The following is an 18,019-nucleotide window of genomic DNA, read 5'->3' on the forward strand; positions in this document are numbered from 1 at the left end:
TTTCTACATCTTTTCTGACTTCCATAAGATCAGACTGATATAGAAACAGTTCAATCAAAACCTGAAGTACAGTACCCTTCCTAGTTGCTATTTGTTTTCAGATTGGTGGGGCTAAATATATTTTCAGAATGCAGAAGCAAATGCTTTTTTTTAGCTGTTGTGTGGTCTAAGTAGATAATTTCATTGATATTTTTCTTTCATTCTGCACCATGAGAACTTGGTATCACTTCTCAGTATTTTCAGAAATCAAGAGGGAAAAAAAGATACTTGTGAGTAGGAAATATGTCACCATCTAACCAAAGCAAGAAAACTGTAACTCATAAGTCATAACTTAAATTCTCTTGATGTGGCAACCATTTTAATTTTGTATGAGATATCAAACGAATATGGTAAGAAGAATAACTTTGTTAACGTTGATGAAACCCAGCCAGGAGACCATATGTATATATTTATATCTTTTGTAAACTACCTGTTCTTTTAAATTTATGAATCACTCAAGTTTGTGAAAAAGTGGCTCTGATATGTGTTATTGGCTCTTTTGAACCTGTCTATTTTTTTTTTAAAGGCAGGCTGGCATACAGAACATCTCAGTGAGGTTCATGCCCTTGTGTGTATTTTTTTCAGTTCAAAGTATTTGCAGTTTATTTTGTCTGTGTTGTAGTTCTTTGGAATGGTGTTTTTATAACATGAATGGGAGGGTGTTGCCTTATTAGGTATCACATCTCTGAATGACCACTGTTGGAGAAAAGATGATGGGTGTAATGGACCTTTGCTCTAACGTATAATGGCTGTTATGATCTCTGTTTAAGCAGTGTGGTTTTTTTACTGTTTTATACTAGCTGAAAACAATAAACTATGCTTCTCCGAGAAATAATATATTTTTTCTTTTTTTCTGATGTTTGTTTGTTTGTTTGTTTTTGTTTATTTGCTTGCACTCACTCCCAGCACTGCACTCCCAGCAGAGGGACTCTTTATTACTTTGTGATGGAGAAGTTGCATTTGTACACTTCTATTTTACCATCACTTTGAAAGCAGACTGATACTGTTTTGCATATCTGTCTTTGTTCCACTGGAAGATATGTTATATACTTTCTAGTCTTTGGAATATCTTTTGCCAAAGAATGAATTAGTACAATAAATCCTGAGACATCAAGTGTAATTATACATTTTTTTGGTGTAGATTTTGCAGGTCTCAGTCACTTTTTCACTTATCAGTATATTTGTAACATTCACATTGTGCAGGATCTCAGTTCTCAGATGAATCTTAAAAAGCCATTTTCTTAATGTTGTTCTCTGTTTAAGGGAGACCCTTTCATTTTTTCTTTAATTCCAGATTCCTTACACTTCTGTGGAGTGTGGAACATGGAGCCCCCTGACCCAAAGATATCTAATGTAAATAAATAAATGTAATTCTCCATTTAAATAAGAATTGATATATGTCACCATAAACACTTCTTTCAGGTCTTTTTCTCTGTATTGATTGGAGCTTTCAGTATTGGACAGACTACTCCAAGCATAGAGGCATTTGCTAGTGCAAGAGGAGCTGCCTATACAATCTTTAATATCATAGACAATGTGAGTATCTTTGACCTCACTCTTATTTCAAAACTGGGAGACCCATCTTTTTAAAGTACAGGCACTATTTATGGATATAAAATTAGTAAGTGGAAGTAACTGTGTAAAATAAGCAGAAATATAAACATAAAAGCAGATAGAATGTGTAATTATTAGTCAGTTCCTCTTTGTCTTCTAGAGTTACCAGTTCTTGCTTCAAAGGTAAAAGTACTGGATCTCTGAATCACTTGGTGTTGGAGGTATCCTCTATCTTCTAATGTTTTTATCATGAAGGACACGTCTATGGTGCTATATAGATATGTGATTACAGTCAATGTAGGTATATGAGCATAGGTTTCAAGTTACCAGTGGCACCACCAGCAGCATGAGTGTCAGCAAATCAGTAAAACACAATCTAGTAACCTGTACATGTACTTCAATTGCCAAGAGAGTCTTAAATCAGGGAAAGTGTGATTTTTACTAGCTAATGAAGCTCTATGAAATGCAATTGCATGTTTTGGATTATTGTTAAGACATGTTTCAAGTTCTAAACCCACCCTGGATGGAAACAGAAACAATGATGATGAAGAACTCTGTTTCTGCTTAATGGTCAGTAGATTGTTTTTTTTCTCACACAAATTCTTTCAGCAGAAAGGGCAGAGCTGTTCAACCAGTGAACAGCTGATTGGAGATGGTCTGTTCAGGTTAATCATCACGCATTGAAATGAATCTCAAATTATGGGTAGCTCTGGGTACAGTTTAAAGAGAATGTACTAAATTCACACAAAAGCCTAAATGGAGAAATTATTTATAAAAGTATGCTTGCATGAGCTTATCATTGATTTAGTAATGAGGTAGCAAAACATCATGCAATTTACACGTTTCAGAAATGTCACCTAAGTTACTTTAAAATTATATTTAATATCTCCGCAGAGTAATGGTGCGCTCTAGGAGTTCTTTATGAAAAAAATCATTAGGAAATGTGTTGGTTGTTTTTTTTTTAATTTTATTTTGCACAGGAACCTCAAATTGACAGTTTTTCAGAGACAGGTTACAAACCAGACCACATTAAAGGGAACTTGGAATTCCAAAATGTTTACTTCAGTTATCCATCCAGACCAGATGTTGAGGTACTGTAAATGAAACTTTATACATATTACAGTTAAACATGTGGATCATTTGTTAGGGGAAAAAGAGTCACATGAATAAAATTTTATTAAAAATATAACAATTCCAAGTTGATTCTCTAATTTATATGAAAATACCTTGCCATCACAGTGATTTTAGCTAGAATTATTTACACCGTAACTAAATATGTTAAGTTTCATGAATAATTTTCTGTCTAAAGCTATAATCAGTGTGGCTATGCAATAAAACATAAAGATTTATTGCTATCAGGATCTAAATTTATGCATCTAACCCAAGTGTTCGTGTATAGTAATAATAATGAGATAGTGGGTTTCAAAAGTACCTGCAATGCAGCTCTGTTAGGACTATATCTCAACCAGCTAAAGAAAGCAGATCCAGTGAGGACTTGTTACGTATGGAATAGAGATCAGAACCTGTATTTTTCTGTCTAGACAGAGAAAAAGTTTGCTTTTTAAAGCACTGTCATAAACCCAGAGTCTTAATGCAGGGGAGGTGGAAGGCAGCTGAATGATTTCTGAAAATATTTTCATGAAGAGTGTTTTTGCACTGTGTATCTATTTCAGGAATATCACTGACACTGAGAAGGAAAATCACTGACCTTGATAAAGGGATCTTTCTTACTTTTGATAGGCAGAAAGAAAAGATACAACTTTTCTTTTTAAGCCACTTTTACTTATAAGTATGTTCAATATTTCAGCTTTTCCTTCTACTTAGAAAGTGAACGAAGTGATTCTGTGTTTGCTTTAAGTTGTTAGAAACAGCCTGAATTGATTTAATTATGAATTTTATTTTGGTACAAGCAAAAGATTCTAATCAATAGGACACTGAAATCAGTGGTAATCCACAGGTTTTAGATCAACTTCTATCTGCTAATTTATTTACATTATATTTGTTTGAGTTTTTCTCTACAAGGTCTATGGACTAAATTATCTATAGCATTATGATCAGAAGATTAAATAAGGCTGCTTCATAAATTTTCAATTGTTATTACTTATGTTGGATTTCTTGTTTTGGTTTAAAAATACTATAGCAAAGTAAGACATGCTGAAACATATGATTTGTCCATGCCTCTTGTTCCGAAACAGTGACATATATCTCACTTGTAAAGCACACAAATATTGGCACAAAGGGTGAAGAGGCTGTGGTAGTGCTGAGTGTAGAAATTTAGGAAGAAAGAGACAGTGAGAAGGACACAGGGCTGCAGGATATTGGAAAGTAGATTGGGAGAGTATTGGAACATATCAATGCATGGCTGTACATTTAGAATGCAAAAATGCACTTAGCCATGATGCAGATGCTGACATTCAGGTATGCATATTTCATTGTAGTCTAGTCCTTCTAGAAGAATAATCAGCAAAAAACATGATTTTCTCCATTTCAATATACGTTTACAACCACAGAAGTTGTACAAAGTAGTGAAAGCTGTACAAACTCCTGTGCACCTTTTATCATGTAAAGTAGAAACAAAACTTTATTCCTTTTTTGCTGTTTTATCTTCTTACTACTTGGGTGAGCAGGTGAAGCAGAAAGGTGGGAAAAATTAAATGTGCATGGCATAGACATGCTTAACTGTGTGTCTGTTCTCCAGCCCCACTGCACAGCCCAATACAGGTTAAGTTCTTGAAAATAAAATGAAAGAGCAATTACATGGCACAAAAAAGCTAGATTTACCCTTTGTAAGAGTCCCAAGGAAAGCAAAACTTTGTCTCTTCCATGGCTGTGAAATGCTATATTTTATGCTGACTAGTACAAAAACTCACATATTGTGCAATTAAATGTCACCGTTGTAAAGAAGCCCCACCAGCAATTCCAATCAAAAGGCAAAAAAATGATACTTCAAGGTTACTAAAATGACTTTCCCTCCAAAACAATGCAGAGTATATTCTGTCACTTTTAACCGTGACTTTTACTGTACAATAGTTTTACTGTAGTTTTCATGGTGAATTAAAGAAAAAGGTGAGGCAACATGATACAGAAACACTGCATCATATTGTTTCTATCTTATATTTCAGTTATGGGTAGTAATCATATTATTACTATTTTGTTGTATGAACTGGTTCATTATATGAGTAATTGTGAAGTGTTGTATAACACATTGATATTGGGCTAATTGTGATGTAAATATGAAGAAAATTAAGCTGAAGTCATTAGTTATCAAAAATTTAGTGTCACATGTTTATAAATTTTATTTTGTACCAGACTCTGCTGTAAATATGAAGGATATTTAATTGTAGTCTTTAGAGTTTCTTCAAATTTACACTGACATTTTTACATACTGTTATGTTTTGGGTTACCTTTCTTATATTCACAGATACTGAAGGGCTTGAATCTCAAGGTTAGTTGTGGCCAGACAGTTGCCCTGGTTGGTGGCAGTGGCTGTGGGAAAAGTACAACTGTTCAGCTCATCCAGAGGTTTTACGATCCCAAGGAAGGCTTGGTAAGATACCACAAGAGAGATGACTGCTCTGTGTGTCACAGCTGTTGGAAGTCTAGTTCTGGCCTCACCAGCCTTATTCCAATGCTAAAGTCTCCCCTAAAAAGGCATGTGCCAACCTGGGGAGAGAGGTTCCTTGACCAAAACACTTAGTATCTTACAAATTTTGTCTGCTTCCTTTTGTTTAGGTTACCATTGATGGGCAGGATATTAAGACCTTAAACGTAAGGCATCTGCGAGGGATTATTGGTGTGGTGAATCAGGAGCCCGTGCTCTTTGCTGCTACCATTGCAGAAAACATTCGTTATGGCCGTGAGGATGTCACTATGGAAGAGATTGAAAAAGCTACCAAGGAAGCAAATGCTTATGACTTCATCATGAAGCTACCCAACGTAAGCAAAGCAGCTGTCCTGCTAAAATAATTTCTCCTAGACCTCCTTGTGCAAAAGAGTTCCTCAGAGGGATTCTTGTGAACAGAAGAAGCTGTTTCCAAGAGCTGTGAATATGCAGGGCTATGCAGAGCTTCCTCGTAACTTCTGAGAATAATGTTAATTTTAAGTCTTTTGGTCATGACTTGGTGGGCATTTGGAGAACTATTAGAATTCCAGGGACACAAATGATCAGGCAGGTCTATCCACGTGGGTGTTTGTCCTGTAGTGTTTTAGAGGAAGGAGGAGATGCTGCTGGGGTTACTAACACTGATCCGCCTTTTCTTTACACCGCCTTTGTTTGCTGGAAAGACTATGCCATTGAGTGTTTTGGAAACGTTTGTGGTTGTCTTGCAGAAGTTTGAAACGGTGGTTGGAGAAAGAGGGGCACAGCTGAGTGGAGGCCAGAAGCAAAGAATAGCAATTGCCCGAGCTCTGGTTCGCAATCCTAAAATTCTTCTGCTTGATGAGGCAACGTCAGCTTTGGATTCTGAGAGTGAATCAGTTGTGCAGGCAGCACTGGACAAGGTAAGTGGTGCCAGCATGTCATAAGTGATTGTAACAGTGACTTGGCAGGAAACACTCCAAGAAAACATTTGCTTCAGTTAACATAAATACTTCTAGGTGCTTGTTTTGTTCTTAATGTAGGGCTGTCTTACTAGGGGACAGCTGATATCTGCTGCAACTTAGGAGTCCCTATATTGTGGCTATAACCCAAATGGTATTTGAATGTACTCAGTTGGATTCTGCTGGAGTATTGTAATGCTTCCTGCTGCTGTTGGATAGAGAAAGAAAGTTTGAGGAGAATTATTAATGGAGATACATTTAAAAGAGAAGTTATTTGTCTAGCTTTTCTTGGTCACATTATCTTATAAATTTGGATGCTAATAAACCTTTAGGGAAGACCTAGGGACTTACAGAATCATAGAATGGTTTGGGTTGGAAGGGACCTTTAAAGGTCATCTAGTTGAACCTCTCTGGCATGGGCAGGATCTTCAACTAGATCAGGCTGCTTAAAGCCCTGTCCAACCTGACTTTGAACACTTCCAATGATGGAGAATCTACAACTTCTCTGGGAAACCTGTTCCAGTGTGTCACGACCCTCATTGTGAAAAATTTCTTTCTTAGCTCTAATGTAATTTTACCCTCTTTCAGTTTAAAACCATCGTCCCATGTCCTGTCACTACAGGTCCTGCTAAAAAGTCTCTCTTCACCTATCTTTTAAGCCCCCTTTATATAATGTAAGGCCACGATAAGGTCTCCCCAGGGCCTTCTCTTCTCCAGGATGAACAACCCCAACTCTCTCAGCCTGCTCTCATAGGAGAGGTCTTTCAGCCCTCCGATCATTTTTGTGGCCTCCTCTGGACCCATTCTAACAGGTCCATGTCTTTCTTGTACTGGGAACTCCAGAGCTGGACGCAGGACTCCAGGTGGGGTCTCACCAGAGTGGAGTAGAGGGGCAGAATCACCTCCCTTGACCTGCTGGCCATGCTTCTTTGGATGCAACCCAGGATATGGTTGAGCCTTCTGGCCTGTGAGCGCACATGGCCGGCTCATGTCCAGCTTTTCATCCACCAGTACCCCCAAGTCCTTCTTGGCAGGGCTGCTCTCAATCCCTTCATCCCTCAGTGATATTAAGGATTGCTCTGATATTAAGGATTGCCCTGACCCAGGTGCAGGGCCTTGCACTTGGCCTTGTTGAACTTCATGAGGTTCACACGGACCCATTCCTTGATCCTGGCCAGGTCCCTCTGGATGCCGTCCCTTCTCTCATGTGAATCAACTGCTCCACTCAGCTTGGTGTCAAGCACAAACTTGCTGAGTGTGCACTCAATCCCATTTATCTATGTCAATGATGAAGATATTGAATAGTATGGGTCCCAGTACGGACCCTCGAGGGACATGACTAAAGGTGAACTCCGCTTAGGTTTCAACACAATTCCACTGCTTGGGATGATTACTTCAATTATTTAAACTAAAAGTTGCTTGATCATTTTAATAATGATTGGTAATTAAAGGGAAATCTGTGACATTTGATACATTATGTGTGATAGGCTTACAAATATCCAAAGATATGTAGTTTGTTGAAATGTATTTCACATGAAATTGTAGAGAATTTTATTTTAAATGAAGCTACTTGATTCAGCAATGACTTAGAACTTAAAATACTGAAATTTTTAAAATGTCTGTCTGAAATATTTTCTAATCTTTCTGTGTAGAAACTATCCTTCACAGATTTTAAGGTTTAAATGAACAACTATGGGCTTGAATATAAAAACTTACAACATTTTCAGTATTTTAGTGTCTTTAATTGTAACATTCAAAAATTTTAAATATTGAGAATTTTGGTTAGGTATTTGTGATCAAAATTTGATGTTTTTATGTGCCACTGAAAGATTATCTCTAGTATTAATTTTCAAGCTAAAGATTAAGGTACTCACTGAAATCTGTTTTTTTTTTTTAAATTATATTTTTCTGTGAACATGTTAATGTTTCCCTTAGGTCCTATTCAACTCTCATATGAAGATGAACAATTTTTGTTTAATATTCATATTAAATATTGTTATTTCTAGGCAAGGGAAGGACGCACCACGATTGTAGTAGCTCATCGACTGTCAACAGTCCGAAATGCAGACCTTATAGCTGTGTTTGAAGGTGGAGTTATCACAGAACAAGGCAATCATTTTAATTTGCTTGAAAGAAAGGGAATCTACTACAAACTTGTTAACATGCAGGTATTTTTTTCTTGCTAGATGTTATCTCATTTTCTGTTTTGTATTCCATGTTCATAATTATTGTATGCTATCAGAAAATGGGGAATTTGTTAACAGCAAAAAAATATGTTCTTTTAATGTAGAGCAGTAATTTGAGAGAGATCACTAGTTTTGTTACCAGACCTATTTAAACCCAGGATAGCACATTTTTAATCCATTGCTTGTTTTTAGCTTATGATAAAAGGTAAAATACAGTAGATGATACTGGAGGAATAGAGCATGCATATTTTAAGCTGTTTAGTTATAAACCTTCATACTGAATTTCTTTCTAAAGAAAAAAAAGTTGAGGAATAGGAGAAAAAGAAAAATAATCCAGCTATGCTGAGTGCAAAAATATGTATACTTTTAAAGTTATGTAGGCAGAAACAATGGTATTGGGAATTAACAAATATCAGAAATGTATTAGTTATTAAGTGAAGAACAAAACACTTTGATACATCCCAATGTCCCATGTGATAGTTAGGTTATAGTTGAGCTTCACTGTAGCCTTCTGTGTCACTGGTGTTTTACTGCATAACCACCATGCCCATCAAATAACTGAAACTGCTATCTCAGTATGTCAGATTGAAAAGAGGAAACTAGGCCAATTAAAACATTCCTTCATAAAATAACTATGAGAATGAATTTGGTCACTTTATATTCAGAGTAAGTTTGTTTTTAAGTAAATGTGATAATAGGAAAAATTAGGAAATAGAAAACAAATAAAATAAAAAATAACAGAAAATAACAATGGAAAGAAAGCAAAAAAAAAGTTATTTATATTAGTAGTACAAAAAACAGTAAGAAATAAAAAAAAAAAGAAATAAAACTCTTTTGAAAAAAAGAAATACAAGTTAAAGGCAATTTTGAATCCAGTTACTGTTAAATACCTCAGTGGTGGGTGGACATTTATTTACTTATTCTGTCAAACAGACTGGCAAAACTACCACCAAAAGTAGGGCTTTTTTCCTGACTGTTCAGATTTTTTCCTTAAAAATCTTTTTGACCTGTTCCATCCTGATCTTCCTTACTACATTTAAAGTCAAGAATTGTTATGTGTTCTGCATTAAAGAGGGGTAATGTTTTCTCAGTTCATGAATAAACAGTGTATCCACTGAGAACTCACTCAAAAAGATCCCTAGATGAGTGCAAATCGTCTACACTCAATTTAAAACTCTGTTAGGAGTTAATTTATAAAAAAAGAGCAGCTACTTCCACTCCCATGCCCTCCACTTAGTATAAGTATTTTCTTGAGAGGTGGGTTATTTTATATATCAATTAAGCTCTGAGATAGAGATCTACTCAAGTGTAATACAGATTTTCATATTTGCTTTATAGCATTATATATTGTTTTCCTCATATTTCTTTCCTTCCACTGAAACAATAAATTTACTTTTACTTTGATTACCTCATAATTTTGCAAGTTCAAAGTAATATATGCATAATTAATCTTAGAATTGTGTTTTTCCCTCTTTTAGGCAATAGAAGCTGAAGTTCCATCATCAGAAAAAGACAAGAATGCACTTAGTGTCAAAAAAAGTGAATCTGAACCAGAATTTGAAGAATCCTTAACAAAAGGATTGAGAAGACGATCAATTCAGAGAAGCATGAAAAAGCCAGGAGCACGAAATGATGATCCTGATGAGAAAACAAGTTCACCTGTAAGTATCTTTGCAGAACTGTTAGTGAACTTTGATTACTTTCAACAAAGTATGTTAAAATTAAATTAATTCTCCTGCTCTAGAAAGATACAAGAAGAAGGAGGCATTTGACAGGGGTGAAAAAAACATGAGAATTTTCTAATTCTAAATAGTCTTTGACTGATAATATTCATAACTTGTTTTGTTATTCTCACTGTGAATGATTATACAAATACAATGGGACTTTAAACTCATCCTTGTTAGAAATTTTTATTCTTAAAAATCAATTTGCTATAAAAGAAATATACTTACATATATTCGGATACCATACCGACAGAGTTTATGCAGGTTAAATATTTATTTTTAGATCAGAAACAGAGCATGTGGCCCAACATACAACTCTTACAACAAACCTTACAAAAAACACCATACAACAAATATAATTGCATTCATATTTGCAGCAAATACTTTGCTGTTATAAATTGCTTAATAAACAATTAGTTGAATTAATCTAGCCAAGGATTTCACACAGCAATATGCCCAGAATGAATGTTTCAGTCACCATTGACCAATACCAAGGGTATTGATCAATGTAAATGATACAGATAAACTAAAATATGATGACAAGAGCTGTAGGTATATTCTAACAGCACTTCCTTGTATTCAAATAACAAAAAGAAATGTATAATCAGATAATAACAATTCATGTCATTAAAAATTATACATTTTTACTTCCCCTGAGTAGGTTCTGGGAGTAGGAAATTTACTATTAATCTCTCTCTTTTTTTTTTCCATATTTCTCCAAATACATACATGTTTGTCCTAACAGAATTCCCATTTTTTAGGATGAAGAATTACCTCCAGCTTCATTTCTGAAAATTATGAAGCTGAACATAACTGAATGGCCATACTTTGTAGCTGGAATTTTATGTGCAATTATCAATGGAGGTTTACAACCCGCATTTGCAGTCATATTTTCAGAAATTATAGGGGTAAGTTTGAATAAAATATGCAAATAACTATAAAGCCCACAACATTTATTTCTAATAAAACCAGGTCTAAAACAATCACTGCATAATCAAGCTGAGGAGTGGATGAAGCATTATTACAAAAATCTGAATCATTATATGAAATTTAAAAAAAACTAAAAATCTTGCTACAACCTGAAATTTGCTTGTTATACCTACAATGGTATGTAACATATGCTCCAATTTTATATGAATGCAAAAGACCGTCAAACATAGTTATTGAGAAAGATGGGGGTATTTTATATTATTAGTTGATTTTAAAAAATATTGGTTTAAATATTGTTTTATAGATTTTTTCAGAAACTGACAAGGCCATTTTAAGAGAAAAGAGCAACTTATATTCAATGCTGTTTTTAGTACTTGGGATCATTTCCTTTTTTACTTTCTTTATTCAGGTATGTTTTATTATTTTAGCTTTATTATAATTGTTCATCATGTTTTAGAAACCAGATCTGAAATATACTAAAAATTATATTCTCCTAATACATTTCTCCAACTCAAACCAGAACCTGTCTTGTGCTGAATTGAATCTTTTTTGACCTAGAGCTTCTCATGTGTTAGAGACTTTCCAACCTATTCTGACCTCTTAACTTCAGGACTTCCCCTCTTCTTCACCAAACACACTTTAGCATGAAACTCTGGATTCTCTCACTCTTTTTTTCCCCATAGCCACCTAACAGCCACCCCCTACAGCCTTTACATTATACCGCTCCCTTCTCCCTCTCAAGCCCTCCTATTTGAATCTGTTGGTAGTTACAAATACACCAATCTCCTGCTTTAGCTCTCCAATTGTTTACTCCCCTAACACCTTCCCCATTCAAATCTTATCTTATGTAACCCCCCCCCCCCGCAAAGATTCCAGGCCCATTTTGTCAAGTAAAACCCATCATGTTGGTATTCGGCTCCTCCTGCTTAAATACTAAAAATGTTTGAACAGTAATACCTCATCCCCTGCTCTCACTGATCTCTATAGCCATCTCAACTTCCACAAAAAAAGTATTTTAACTTCACCCTAGTTCTTATATGTATTTAACTGCTACAACAATTAAAAAAAAAAAGTAGTAATCATACAGGTGCAAACTTTGGCATTTCAATATTTTCATATATAGTCTGGTTTATAATTTCTGAATATGTTTGTACAGTTTTATCCATTAAATGAGCCTACACAGTGCAATAATAAAGTGTACCTGTAATAGCAGCATAAACAGTCTCTTGCAAAAACCTCCAGGTTTATTTATGGAATTGTCTTGTTGCACATGCATGCAAGAAGTCCTTGAGTATAGAAGACCAAGTTGTAGATGGCTATGACAGGTTTGCTCAATTTATAAATGTTCAGATAATGTTTTAAATATGAGTGGGAAGAGTTGATTGAGATGTAACACCCCCAGCTTAGTGAGAATGGAAAAAATTGAAAACATTCTTATAATCTCTTTACATAGTGCCCATTCTCTGATGTTGTTGTGTGATTTTTTTCTAAGTCACATACTTGTGCAAATTTACTGACAGTATAGGAGCACAGCAAAGACAATGATCAAAGTTAGCTGAGAAATATTTGCTGACTGGAATATACCATAATAATTTTTCTTAGTATCACATAGTATAGTGGCATCTATGGTTTATATTTGAAGAGTATTCAATTTCAGAAATGCAGATTCCAAATAAATAATGTTTGTAATCACATAAAGGTGGTCGTGAGCTAAACAAAGCTGATTATAAACACTGATATCATACTAAAATGTAGGAAGAGTGAATCTTCCCAAAATTTTGAATAGCATATTCCTTTTTGTATCTTGTTAAATTGATTCATATATCTGGCTAAAAACATGTTCAATTCATTGTAAAACATCACTTATGTATTACTGCTAATAGCTATGCCAGGTTGTGTTAGGATCCTAGGGAAGAAATCTTAAATCCATCAGAGTCAATGGGAAATTTGCATTTGACTTCAATGAACCCAGATTTCCTTATGAAGTCTTTAATCTAAACCGAATGGCCTAAAAGCCATTTCTTTAAATCTGTCTTACGTCAATTCAGGTAAAAATGAAGTCAAAGGGTTGATTAGTCATCTTTTGCTTGAAGCATGCTGGTGAAACAGTGCTGGGAAATATTGCTATGGTCTATATATTTTTTTGAGAACTAGTATTTGAATGTCTGTACTGTGAACCTACTCAAATTTGGATATTAAATGTGTTTTTACATTTGTTTTTTGCAATCAGGACTGCAAAAAACTATTTTGTACTTTGACATTACAGAGACAATGTGTCTAAAATATTTATTGAATAAACACAACCAAATATTAGTATGTTACGCATTGTACCTTCTCTCAAATAGGGTTTCACATTTGGCAAAGCTGGAGAAATTCTTACAATGAGGCTTCGATTCATGGCATTTAAAGCAATGCTTAGACAGGTAAGGATAATAAATATTTTGATTTCCAGGGTTTAAAAAATAATTAATTGTATAAATATAATAAAATAACTGTATTCTACATTATCATATTATGACTTGTCTACAGAGAAGATTCTTTAAATCAGTCTAGAAATCAATTTGCTTAGTTACATGTAGTTAAGCAAAGTATTCTCAGAGGGAAAGTCTTAAATCAACACAAGTACAAGGTTTTTTATGTACTCCTTTCAAGGACTAAGATTTACAGCCAAGTTACTATGACCTGACAAGTTGATGTGCACCAGCAGTATCCCATTACATGTTCATTTGCTTGCTGTGCTTTCTTGGTGCCCTTTCTCCCCTGAAGAAATGCAATGCAATGCAATGCAGCTTTCATTGTAACTCTTACTTCTAATGTCTAATTTAAATTGTAATATGTACAGATACGTTTTTATTTGTTTATTGAAGGTATCTTTCAAAGAGTTCTCAAATCTGTAATTGTTGTTTGTTAATACAACAGTGAGATTGGGTATTTACATCTAAGGATACTTTCAGAGAATTAAAATATAAATATTTAATAGTGTTTTTAAGTAATGAATGTAGTTACCTAAATCAGCCTTAATCATGCATGAATTCAGGATCTGTATTTTAGATTTTCAAATAGACAATATTTCTGGGGTTTTATGTCTTGCACATAAAGCTACATGTAGACATAGAATTTGATTTATGTGAACATGACTATTTGCAATGTTGGCAGAAAGCTGTTGTAGTCTGAAAAACTATGATTTATAGATCACCCTCACTGAAAACCTAATGAAAGACCAATCTTACAATTGAGTCTGGAGGCCTGTACTACATCACCAGGTCTTCATTCAATGCATATTACACATGAAAGTTTAAATAAGATATTTGGTCACATGGTGAATAAATTATAAACTGTGTACCTGACCCATACAACTGACTTTGATCAGTAGACCACTTTGTGTTGGTGGGCTTTTTTTGTCTCATATCTTCCAAACAAACGTCTTTAATCTGGCGAGAAACAAAGCAATGAGTTGGGAGTTTTTACCTTGAAAATGCTTTAACCTTTACCCATTCCCAAACAACTTTGCAATTGTGAATGAGTATGACTGAAGAGTCACCTCCTCCAAGGAGATGCAGTTTCAGCAGCAGTGGTGGAGGGTAGATTTTGATTTTGGGAATCCCCCAGACTGCTCTCCTTCCTTCTCAGCAGTAGCAATGTACACATCAGATCATCCACATGTATACACTTTTTTCTAAAAATATTCATTGTGCAATGAAGGAGTTAGACTTAATTAAATATGCTGAACTGATGCACTGCCACATACACAGTCTGACACTGAACTCGTTGTATTTGGTAGACCCCAGTTTTATTTTGTGGTTTATATGAAATGGCCAAAAACTGGTCCTAAGAAAAATGTTTCTTGGTAGGACATGAGCTGGTTTGATAATGCCAAAAACAGCACTGGAGCATTAACTACAAGACTTGCTAATGATGCCTCACAAGTGAAAGGAGTAAGTAAAATATTCTTTTTTAATTTTTCATACTTGGTTTAGTATGAATTAAAGTTGCAGCTTGGATTTGCCTGGTTGGATAACAGTCTTGACTTTAACAGCTAAAATTTACTATAAAATGATAGCTGGTATAGAATGCACTCATGTGTTTTATAACAATGATGGTAACATATGTTTACAAAATAATTTCAAAGTAAACCTTTTTTAAGTTTGCTATTGTGCTTTATTGTGATATTCATTATTAAAAAAATTCATTGGGAATCTCTTTAACTAAGAAGTCTGTTTAGAGATATTTTATTTACCTAAAGATATGCATCTAAATTTGTTCAGTTTATGACCTCCTACTATTTTTTTGATCACACAGATTCATTATATGAAAAAAAGTTAGACATAGTAGCAATAGATTTCCTTTTTCTTGTTACTCTTTGAAGACTCTTTAGAAGTAGTTTGTGGTCTTTCAGGGATCTATAATATTACGCTAAACAGCACTGAATGTAATTATTCATGTATGCTTCAGTAAATTGTTACTGTTACATGGAACTGAGGAGTTCTGTAGTATCTTTGGCTTTATTTGCATAGTGGAAGTTAAACATTTAATTTTCTTCTTCATTGGGCTCTGTGTGATGACATATAAAGCTAGTTGCGTGATCTAAAATATATGACAGATCTTAGTGTTTAGCTGTAAGTGTAAATATGTGGCATGGTTAAAGTCTGTTCGGCTTCAAGAGCAGAATTCAGAAATTGCAGTGTAAATTTAAGTAGTAAGAATATGGGGAGAGAAGAATTAAATGTGTCAAGGTAATTTTTTACAAAATCATTTAAGAAACTCCCATTTTGAAAAATAACAAAACTGAGTCAAGACTTTCTAAATAGTGTTTTGAGAATCAGGAATAATATAGGTGAAAATGCTTTCCTTATTTAAGATGCAGTTGCTTTAGCAAGAAATGTCTTTTTTCTTCCTCCAGGCAACTGGTGTCAGACTGGCATTAATTGCCCAAAACATAGCTAACCTGGGGACTGGAATTATTATATCATTAATTTATGGCTGGCAGTTGACCCTGCTACTTTTAGCTGTTGTGCCAATCATTGCACTGGCAGGGATGATTGAAATGAAGATGTTGGCCGGGCATGTTAAAAAAGATAAAGAAGAGCTGGAAGCTGCAGGAAAGGTGGGTCTGGAAAAGTTTATCTATTTCTGTGTAATGTATACAGCCATGTTTATCAAAGCATTGTTGATGGATGTATTACTTCCAAATACAGAATACATCATAACATACATAACTTCCAGACCCTATGTAGTCACCCTAGTAGACCTACAGAGCATAAGACCTCTTCAATAATAATTGAAGACTTATGTTATTAACCAATATTTATTTTTATAATTGATAAACTCCAGAGTATGCTACGCACTATTCAGGCACATTCTTTTCTCCTTCCTGTTCTGATCATCTCTATTTTCCTTATTGTGCAACCCTCTTTATTTTGACCTTCTCTTTTTTTCTTTCCTGTCATCTGTTTTTGGCATGTCATCTGTCTTACATATATTGTACTGCTCTTTTTTTTTCGCTTTCATCTTATTAATGTTTGCAGGGATAATATGTATATATCCACTGGTTTCTGAGTCTGTCTGCCATTCCTTTATTTCTTGAGTGGAAGAGAAGGATGAGAACTGAAAAGCAAGAAGGCTAGACTCTTATTTAAGAAATTAGATGAAGGCATTTAATGTCACTTCATTCCAAAAATCCTTTTGGGACAGAGCAACTGTTTCATCACCTCCCAGATATTGCTTTCTTCAAGGTAAAACTTTTCTAAAATCCCTTCCTATATCCTGTTATTAAAAGTTGTTGAGAAGAAAATAATTTATCTAAGGCCATGCATATAAGGAATGGTATTAATCTTCACATTTGGTGTTTAAATGTATATATCTGCATATGTGTTAGCAGTCTAATGTTCCCTTATAGTTACTGGAGATGCCGTAATGTCTGGGGAGCCTCCAGCTGCCATTTCAGAAGGTCTACTCTATGTTCTGTATCATATCTGCTGTGCCTTACCCAAATGTTCTGGGTATCCTAGAGCATCTCCAATGGCAAAAGACACCTGCATATGGGCAACTGAATTAGAGTCCTTCCCACTCCAGTCAACTATCCTGGAGAAAGAGACTAGGTAGGCATATAGTGCCTACGCAGCTGAATTGCTTTCTAGTTCTGTTGAATAGGTATCCATTGACTGCTTAGACAGCTAAATTCAGATGTCTTAATCTGAATCTGACATGCCCCCCCTCCCGGTAACTCCTATTTACTAAATGTGTTTTATTTCCTTCCGTCATGTCTGTAGATAAAGTTGCTGAAAAACATTTTTGTCCCTCCAAGTCCACAGGAAATTGAGCATAATGATCTTTCCATGGGCTTTTTCATGCAAGCCAAAGGATGCATTTCCCTTCCTTTCAACTGACTAAGTTTCTTTGCTTCTTCTTTCTTATGGCTAAACATTTATTTCATATTGTTTTGTTGTAAGATATGACAGAAAAAAATTGACAATTCTTGAAATAGGCACTAGAGACTTCTTAATGCAGCAGATTGTGAAGAATTTGCACAGGTGTTACAAAAATTTTTTTGTTTTGCAAAGCTTGAGAAAATACTTTATTTTCTTAGCAATGTATGAGTTTCCCCTTTCAAGGCCACCTAAGCAGGCACTAGACTGCAGGCATTTTATTTAATTACCAATTTTAAAAAAAATCAGTTTTCTTCAGTGAGAATGGTGTTCTACCTGTAAAATTTGCTTTCTGCAAAGGGTTGCTGAACTGAAATTACTAATGAAAAAAGAAGACTACTGTTTTGAATATTGGTGAGACAATATAACTAAGAAGAATAAAATATATTTCATTTCTTTTTTATCATTAACATTGTGTATTACATTAAAATCAATGAGTTTGTCAATTGTGTGCAAATTTTCAAACAGTGGCACAAACATTACTGAGGCTATAATTATATCCCTATACTTTAGAACAAAGATAACAGTACCACAGTTTAAAAATCTTTGGTGAAAGTTCATGAAGAAAAATGCTTCCAGGTCTGATTTTACTAGGCACTGAAGTGAGACTGACAGGCCTGTT

At 34.7% G+C, this 18,019-nt stretch overlaps 1 protein-coding gene across 2 annotated transcripts in view; it reads left to right on the forward strand.

Moving 5' to 3' along the window:
* Nucleotides 1-18,019, forward strand: part of LOC309417424 (ATP-dependent translocase ABCB1-like) — a gene marked incomplete at its 3' end in the record, with an annotated part of 41,818 nt that overhangs the window by 12,380 nt on the left and 11,419 nt on the right. For both annotated transcript variants that reach the window (XM_082014926.1, XM_082014927.1), the window contains exons 9-20: nt 1,462-1,575; nt 2,574-2,684; nt 5,015-5,140; nt 5,326-5,529; nt 5,923-6,093; nt 8,139-8,300; nt 9,797-9,979; nt 10,804-10,950; nt 11,277-11,381; nt 13,318-13,395; nt 14,824-14,907; nt 15,873-16,076. In XM_082014926.1, the coding sequence (XP_081871052.1) occupies nt 1,462-1,575; nt 2,574-2,684; nt 5,015-5,140; nt 5,326-5,529; nt 5,923-6,093; nt 8,139-8,300; nt 9,797-9,979; nt 10,804-10,950; nt 11,277-11,381; nt 13,318-13,395; nt 14,824-14,907; nt 15,873-16,076 (1,689 nt within the window). The remainder of the gene's footprint in view (nt 1-1,461; nt 1,576-2,573; nt 2,685-5,014; nt 5,141-5,325; nt 5,530-5,922; nt 6,094-8,138; nt 8,301-9,796; nt 9,980-10,803; nt 10,951-11,276; nt 11,382-13,317; nt 13,396-14,823; nt 14,908-15,872; nt 16,077-18,019) is intronic.

This window comes from Phaethon aethereus (genome assembly GCF_964289735.1).
Source record: "Phaethon aethereus genome assembly, chromosome: 2".
NCBI classification, from domain to species: Eukaryota; Metazoa; Chordata; class Aves; order Phaethontiformes; family Phaethontidae; genus Phaethon; species Phaethon aethereus.